General features: G+C 32.2%; 1 protein-coding gene across 1 annotated transcript; it reads right to left on the minus strand.

Moving 5' to 3' along the window:
• Nucleotides 1-3,208: 3,208 nt before the first annotated feature.
• LOC105179883 (small ubiquitin-related modifier 1-like) lies at nucleotides 3,209-6,701 on the minus strand. The gene is made up of 3 exons (XM_011103535.2): nucleotides 6,481-6,701; nucleotides 4,038-4,187; nucleotides 3,209-3,380 (listed from the first exon to the last, which is right to left on the minus strand). The coding sequence occupies exons 1-3, from the start codon at nucleotides 6,565-6,567 to the stop codon at nucleotides 3,303-3,305; spliced, it is 315 nt and encodes a 104-aa protein (XP_011101837.1). The 5' UTR covers nucleotides 6,568-6,701; the 3' UTR covers nucleotides 3,209-3,302.
• Nucleotides 6,702-9,211: the final 2,510 nt, after the last annotated feature.

Here is a 9,211-nt window from a genome sequence, read left to right on the forward strand (position 1 = left end):
AAGTGTGAAGCACATGGACTACAATCAGTCTATGGGAAAAGTATCAGATATTTCAATTGCTATGTATTTTTTATTCATTTAAAAGAATGTTAAATAAATCTATGAATTCACATCCATCTTAAACATAAAAATTAGAAATATTAATAACATACTACGTACATGGCTCACCCAATTTGAGCTACATCCAACAAATAGAACGTTTACGACATCGAAAAATGATGATGAGGAGTGTGCAAAATGACTTTCAGAAGTAATACAACTCTAGTCTAAAAAATATAAGTCTTGGACTATTACATGATACTGAAATAGAGCATGATAACTTAAAGTACCTTATTAATAAGAAAATTTAAACTATATGATAATTTACATATAAAATCTGCGATACATGAATAGTTGTGATTGTTTGAAATCCAACATTCTTGTGCTATGCTACACATATTTAGAAGAGAATAATTACATTTCCGCTATCATAACGTTATTTTTCAGCAAATTTCATCATTGTTTTCTTTGATCTTACAATTCTAGGAACAAAAATTTTACTTATATAGTAAAAAAGGTGTTAAATGCAGTTTACCCCATGTGATATGTGAAATGAACAAATATTTTCTAGGGAAAAAAAATTGCAAATTACCCCACTATTTAGATGGGTGGGGGTGGGGGGTAATTGGTTTCATTTCTCATGGGGTAATTTGCTATTTTATTCACAACAGTTTTTTTTATTTTTCATTTCTCATATCATGGAGGTAAATTGCATATTTCCTATTTGTGCAGCAATTTGTGCATAAGTTACAGAATCACATTTAACATTAAATTCTAGCATCAAAGACGGAAATAAAGATGTTACGCGAAAGTATCAATAGACGTTACCTCCAGGGGAGTTTTTAAAGCTTTGACGCGTTGGCCATCGTACACAAATGCTATTGCGTCGTAGTTTAATTTCTTCTGCTTACAGTAAGATGTAAATAAGTGTTGTAGTCTCTTGTCGAGCGGAAACCGGTAGTAGACCTCGTCCCCGTCCTGCAATGACATAAAAATTAAGTAGTTCAAAGATAACTTGCATCAAGAATTAATTAACTACATTTGTATTACTGTGAGATATTCTGAATACTTATATCTATTATTATTAATTATTAATCTGAACTTCAAATATATAATTCATGGGTGGATAGAAATTTGCACCCTGTGATATTATAAATGAGTAAATTAGTCTTTTATAGAAAAAAAAAAGATCGGGAGGTACATTGGTGTATTTAAGATTATATAAGGATGTAAATCTAGGTCCTTCTCTAGCGATTCTTGTAAGTTTTTTGCATGCACTTGAACCCTCGTATGTGAAGGCATATAAACCTGCTCTGACCAGAAACTTTATCGCTCCTCTAGCAAGGCCCTTAAGTCTTTCTTTGAGTAGGCACCCCCAAATTATCCTCTTTTGATGAGGCACACATATTTTGCTCCGTGCAAGCACACAACTTCTGTTCATAATAGATATATCTCCATTATTAACATTTTCTTTTAGAAAAATAAAGCCCTACACTTGAGTAGACAACCATTAAGCCTTAATCCATGGAGGCACACGAGCCTTCCTCCATAGAGACAAATAAGCCCTACTCCTACAGGAAAGACGTGCTATAATAGCTAGCATTAAAGAAAAAAAATGCCATCTACACTCACAAAAGGCAGTTAATGACACCATCGCACCAATTTTTGAATATCGCAATTGCACCCCTAGTTAAATTAATTTAAAAAATTAATTTTAATTACTCCTCTGTTTTTGTTTACAAAAGTGATTACGCATCATTTTAATACTACTACACTAATTTTTTTATTGTGTCGATAATACCTTAAATTTTTTTTTTTAAATGTGATTTGTTGGTTAATATATTTTGTTCTTAATTATATACAATATATTTTAAAATATAAATAATTATATTTATATGCACGCAAGAATGACGTGCCACGACGAATAACTAGCATAATTTAAAAGATATTGATAGCTTGTTACAACATTAATACAGATTAATAGTTCAATGAACTCAACTTCTTTTTTTCTTGGGAAAATTATAATTTTCGCTCTATAAGAATGGAAGGTAACACTTTTGGTCCACTTAAAATTTATTTTAGCAACGAAGGACAGTAATTTAAGAAAAAAAAAAAAAAGAAGCACATTGCGGACATTTGTCTCTGAAAATTTTCCCTAGTTACAGTTGTCACGCACATAATATGCACGTGACATTTTCCAATAAAATTGGTTATTTTATTGATGAATATAAAGAAAAAACATTATCAACATTATGAAAAAAAGCAAATCAAAGATAGTTAATTCATCCATATCCTCAACTTAGAATAGTGAGAAAAATCATTGTTATCATATACCTCCAGCACTCATCCAAATAGACAAACTCCCACACGTTGTAGCATTTAGTCTAATAAACAAACTAGATAAAGCAAACCAACAACGTAAATGTCTCTACGGTCTATTTGCTTGATCGTTGTATCGACTTTCTTCACTCTAGATCAAGTCATCACGAGAGCGTAGCCACCTCCGTCCTGATGCATCATGGCATCTATAGAATCTCCGTCCTCCATTTTCATTTATGTATAAACTCAAAAGTAGCAATACAACTAAAAAAGTTTCATAGTTATTAGATGTTTACGTTAGCAAAAAGCAAGCGATATGCAAGACATATGTGCACGTGGGACCTTTCGGTCCGAAAATTAGCCATGCATCATAAGGACAAAAACGTTACTATGCATTAGAACTTAAAAACTAAACTATACTTGCGTATGATAATACATCCAAGCAAACTAATGCAAATGCAAGAGAATAATTACATTTCTGCTATCATAATGTTATTTTTTTTTTGCAGATTTCATAATTGTTTCCTTTGATCTTATAATGCTAGGAACAAATATTTTACTTATACAGTATAAAAGGGGTTAAATGCAGTTTACCCCATTTGATATGTGAAATGAACAAATATATTCTATGAAAAAAAGACTTGCAAATTGCACTATTTAGATGGGTGGGGGGTAATTGGTTTCATTTTTCAAAACACATGGGGTAATTTGCTATTTTATTTCACAACACTTTATTTATTTATTTATTTATTTTTCCATTTCTCGTATCAGGGAGGTAAATTGCACATTTCCTATTTGTGCAGCAATTTGTGCATATCGTTACAGAATCACATTTAACATTGTAGCATTTAGTCTAATAAACAAACTAGATAAAGCAAACCAACAACGTAAGTGTCTCTACGGTCTATTTGGTTGATCGTTGTATCGACTTTCTTCACTCTTGATCAAGTCATCACGAGTGCGTAGCCACCTCCGTCCTGATGCATCATGGCATCTATAGAATCTCCGTCCTCCATTTCCATCTATGTATAAACTCAAAAGTAGCAATACAACTAAAAAAGTTTCATAGTTATTAGATGTTTACGTTAGCAAAAAGCAAGCGATATGCAAGACATATGTGCACGTGGGACCTTTCGTTCTGAAAATCAGCCATGCATCATAAGTACAAAAACGTTACTATGCATTAGAACATAAAAACTAAACTATACTTGCGTATGATAATACATCAACGCAAACTAATGCAAATGCAAGAGAATAATTACATTTTCGCTATCATAATGTTATTTTTTTGGCAGATTTCATCATTGTTTCCTTTGATCTTATAATGCAAGGAACAAATATTTTACTTATACAGTAAAAAAGGGGTTAAATGCAGTTTACCCCATTGGATATGTGAAATGAACAAATATTTTCTATAAAAAAAAGACTTGCAAATTGCACTATTTAGATGGGTGGGGGGTAATTGGTTTCATTTTTCAAAACACATGGGGCAATTTGCTATTTTATTTCACAACAGTTTATTTATTTATTTTTTCCATTTCTTGTATCACAGAGGTAAATTGCACATTTCCTATTTGTGCAGCAATTTGTGAATATCATTACAGAATCACATTTAACATTAATTTCTAGCATCAAAGATGAAAATAAAGATGTTACGCGAAAGTATCGACAGACGTTACCTCGAGGGGAGTTTTTGAAGCTTTGACGCGTTGGCCATCGTATACAAATGCTATTGCATCGTAGTTTAATTTCTTCTGCTTACAGTAAGATGTAAATAAGTATTGTAGTTTCTTGTCGCGCGGAAACCGGTAGTAGACCTCGTCCCCATCCTGCAATGACATAAAAATTAAGTAGTTCAAAGATAACTTGCATAAAGAATTAATTAACTACATTCGTATTACTGTGTGATATTCTGAACACGTAAATCTATTATTATTAATTATTGATCTAAACTTCAAAATATATAATTCATGGGTGAATAGCAATTCACACCCTGTGATATTATAAATGAGTAAATTAGTCCTTTATGAAAAAAAAAATAGGGAGGTAGATTGTTGTATTTTAGATTATATAAGGAGGTAAATCTAGGTCCTTCTCTAGCAATGCTTGTAAGTTTTGTGCATGCACTTGTACCCTCCTATGTGAAGGCATATAAACCTGCTCTGAACAGATACCTTATCGCTCCTCTAGCAAGGCCCTTAAGTCTTTCTTTGAGTAGGCACCCCCAAATTATCCTCTTTTGATGAGGCACACATATTTTGCTCCGTGCAAGCACACAACTTCTGTTGATAATAGATATATCTGCTTTATGAACATTTTCTTTTAGAAAAATAAAGTCCTACACTTGAGTAGACAACCATTAAGCCTTAATTCATGGAGGCACACGAGCCTTCCTCCATAGAGACAGATAAGCCCTACTCCTAATGGGCTAAATTCCTGCTCCATATAGCATGAAGTAAGCTCTTCTTTCTCTAAGCATGTTTGTGCCACTAATATTTTTCTGTAAGAAGAAAAAGTGGCTTCCTCTTCAAGCTAGTCTCTTGCCTTTGAGATGGCTATTCTAATAAGTTTTGAAGTTTCCATCTATTAGATTGAGGAGTAGAATGATGCCCATAAAAATACACTGGCCTAAAAAGGCCCAAGTTTTCCAAAAAAAAAAAAGAGATCTTCAAAACTCAAAAGAATGCAAAGCCGAAGTGGAGCCCAAGGGGCCCAGTTCGAGTAAGAGCTTAGAATGCCTTATGAAAATTTAGTTCGGGTAAAGCCCCCCAGGAGTCTAGCAGCAAATGCTTCTAAAAACATAAATTGGCCAAAAGAAACCCAAATTGGCTAAAATCCAAGAAGGCCCAGACCCAAGAAGTCCTCACAGGCCCATAAGGAAGTTTAGATACTTGAAATCCCCTAGGCAAAGTCAAAATTCATTGTACAAGGCATTCATGTCGGATCTCTAAAGGCACATATCACAAAATCAAATAAAGACGAGCAGCCCCCTCGAGGACACATGGTGCCTCCAACCAGAAGTAACCTTAAAATCTAAAAGCTTGAACTCCGGTTGGAATAAGGTATCTCCTCAATTACTTAATGTAAAATTTTGGAAAACATTCTTATCTCTAAAAGATACATTCACCTGCAACGGACTCCAATCCCATCCCCCCAAGAATCAGGGGTCTCCAACTTCCAAGAAATAACCCTCAACCTAGTCCGGTGGGGAACTCCTAACTTTTGTGAGATTACCTCTACAAAATCTAGCAAGATTTAGCTTTATCTAACCATTTTGAGATGATGCTCCATCAGATCTATGAAAATCCTCCACCGAGTCACAGATGGATTGAATCATCTCCAATCAACTTATGATTACCTATAAATAGAGAGCCCCGAGCTACAACTTTGGTTGAAGGGAATACTTCAATTTCATATTATTATTATTAGGGAAAAAGATTATTTTAGTCCGCTAAGTATGCCTAATTTTAAGTTTAGTCCGATAACTATGTCCATTTTTGTTTAGGTCTAGTAAGTTATGAAATTGCTTACTTTTAGTCCACTGACAGATTTTCGGACTAGTTTACCCCTATGCAACTTTGAAAGGCAGTTTTAGTCCATACTCACTCATAGGGGTAAAATTATTCGAAAATCTGTCAGAGGACTAAAAGTAAGCATCATTATTATTATTATTATTATTATTGTTATTGTTATTATTATTATTGTTGTTGTTGTTGTTGTTATTGTTGTTGTTATTATTATTATTATTATTTTTGTTATTGTTATTGTTATTATTATTATTATTATTATTATTATATAATACTATTATTATTGCAATGTTTATCAATCTTGGTTCTTGGGATTATCAACGGGAAAGATTCTTGTTTTCGAGTAGATCAAGAATTACAAAAAAGAACCGAGTCGACAAACAGGCCGAATAACTAGTTCTTGGTTATAAATCTTTAAAATCCCATAAAAAATATAAAAAAAAATCATATAAAAATCGTTTCTTGGTTATAAATTTTCAAAAGGATTAACATCAAATCAAACTAATCTAACCATACACAAAAAGGAGAATATATATATATATATATATATATAAGTAACAATTAAAAAAAAAGGGAAATGAAAGAAGAAATGTACCTGAGATTTGATGGAGAGGGCAATTTTAGAAACAATGGATTGGTCATGATTTGGTTTCTTGCCGTTGGAAGTCTCTCCTGGTCTCATTTTCTTTCAGCCTTAATTTCAGTGTGCGTGTGTGTGTGTGTGTGTTCGAACACAAACACAAATACAAATAAGAACGCCTCCTTTGATTCTCCTTTGGTTGCTGTTTGAGTTAAAGCATTGAACCACTTCTGTCTTTATACACTTTAATTTTGTGTGTCTCTGTGGTGTGTGTGTGTATGATTTTTAGGTTTTCTTTCTCTAAAATGGAAATACATTGTATAGTAAGTATCTGGAAAAATAAAATATAATAAAGTCCGATATGGAATTTAATGAAATTGGAGACTCCTAAAATACAAATAGTAGAGGAAATAACATTGTATTATGTCCATTTTTTAGAAATATATTCAAATTTAGTGATTTAAAATTTTTCTTGAACTATGTAAACTGTAATGAGTTTATAATATATTTTTGGTTTCTTTAAGAATCAATTCCCAAAAATAAAATTAAATTTCCTAACATGAATATTTAACGTTATTCTTTCGTAAACACCCTCTCCTCACGTATTCTAATGATCATGTAATACAATGACCTTTCGACCGTTTATATGGTTTATATGTTAATTTTAACTATATTCGAACTTTTAGATATGTATACACTGTCGAATTGTGTACATAATTCCGTTACCAATTAAATGTTATTTAGGCATTAATTAGTTCTAGTCTAGGAATGTAGAGTAAGCGAGCTTTAAAATCTTTCAGCTATTTTTTTTTCTTAACTTGAGCTCGTTCAGGAGTCGAGCTCGAATCAGATTATAAATGTTTAGAAATTCATGAACCAAGTCGAGTACTTCTTTTATTTTTTTTAATATATTTATGGTAACTATAGTTGTAATAACATTGTTATTATTCTTAAAAATAATAATTACAATAAACCTGATTACAATCGAAGGTAATATTTTTAGTTCAATAATTTTGTGCTACTCCGCAATAAACATGATTATGCTTTTATTTGTTATGATAACTGTATACATGACGAGGTCGGTGGGATCGCCCTAAGTCCTCGGGGTTTTCATAGAAAATAAGTCTGAAATCAAAGCAACACGTCAAAAGTGTTGGGGTACACCCTAAAAATCACTCCAACGATTAAATTAGGAGACTATCTGTTGATTGAAAGTTGGACCTAAATAATTGTTTGTCTAATAGAAGTTATATCTTTAATTTTTATTATAATTTATTATTCACATTTTTATATTCATTTAAACTTACAATATAGAGTAAATTGCTCCACATTATTTAATTAGTCTTCATATGGAATAAAATCTAGGCACAAAATTGATCTTTTTGACTGTAAAAGGACTTTTTTCCTTCAATTTCTTTCTTTCAATTTTCAAATATTTTTTCACGTTTATTTCTAACATAAATACTATTATTTATTGGTATAATATTGTACTAATATTTTATACATTTATTTTATGTATATAGTTAAAAAAAAATTATGAGAAATCTTGTATTTAAATATGAGATCAAGAAATCTCATATCTATAGAGAAGACAACCAAGCAGCAGACTTGCTTGCTAGCCAAGCCTGTATTACACTCTACTAACTACCGATCACATGCGAGGCAAGATTATTGGAATCACAAAACTTGACACTTATGGCTTCCCCAACATCAGAACTATGCAGAGACGTGAGGGTGTTGCACTCCCAATTATGCTTTATTTTTCCTTAGTTGTATTGAATTGTCAATACTAACCATACCTATAGGTGCTTATGAGGATCCATGGGCTGACTGTTCTATCCTTCACTATGCTTGTCTGTTTGGTGTAAAACGGGGTCATGTTTATTTTGCTACTTAACTGTATTTGGAGGTGTCCTCCATTGCATTGCATATCTTGGAAATTTTTATTGTTTGTAAGTTGTACTCCTTAGTCTCTACTTGAGTTTTATTGTTGTTGACAAATGTTAGTGGATTTTACCCCCGCTTATGCTCTCTTTTGTCCGGCCATAAAACTAAGGTGCCCTTCTTTTCTGGCTGTGTTGGTTTGTTTGATTTTTTGTTGCAGGTACCTCCAACAAATAATCTAAAGGATTCAAGTTGAGATATATTCATTGCTAATTGACGATGTGATAAAATTTTTTTAACACACCAAACTTTTGACTCAACTTGATGGTAACACTACAAAAAAAGGCAGGATTTGGGTAGATTTTGAAATGTTTAACTTTGGACGATTTCAAGATCACAAAACCTATTTGGACTAGAGTTTGGAATGGATGGAAATCCGCCCCTGCAGTTGGCGTTACAATAATGTAGGAACGGTTTAGGTAAAAAGCAGTTGCAACTAGGGATGGTAATTGTATCGGTCGTTGAAAACCGTTCCTAATATCGATTCAGCCCAAAAAATTTTAATTTAAGAATTGGAACAACCGGGGATAGTCTTTCTAATGGTTACTTATATTTTTTAGGTGAAATTTTGGAACGGTATTTATAATCATAATTTTATTTTGAAACTGTTTTTTTTTCTAATTTGGATGAATTTAGGAACGGTCTTTGAAACATTTTTTTGCAACGAGTTATTGAATTTGGAACACATTTGTAGAATTATTTTAGGAATAGAATTAGGAACGGTTCATATAATTTGGAATGCATATTAGATACTGATTAGTAATTCTATTTGGAACGATTATATATTAATTTGGAACAATTC

Source organism: Sesamum indicum, unplaced genomic scaffold, assembly GCF_000512975.1.
Source record: "Sesamum indicum cultivar Zhongzhi No. 13 unplaced genomic scaffold, S_indicum_v1.0 scaffold00229, whole genome shotgun sequence".
Lineage (NCBI taxonomy): Eukaryota > Viridiplantae > Streptophyta > Magnoliopsida > Lamiales > Pedaliaceae > Sesamum > Sesamum indicum.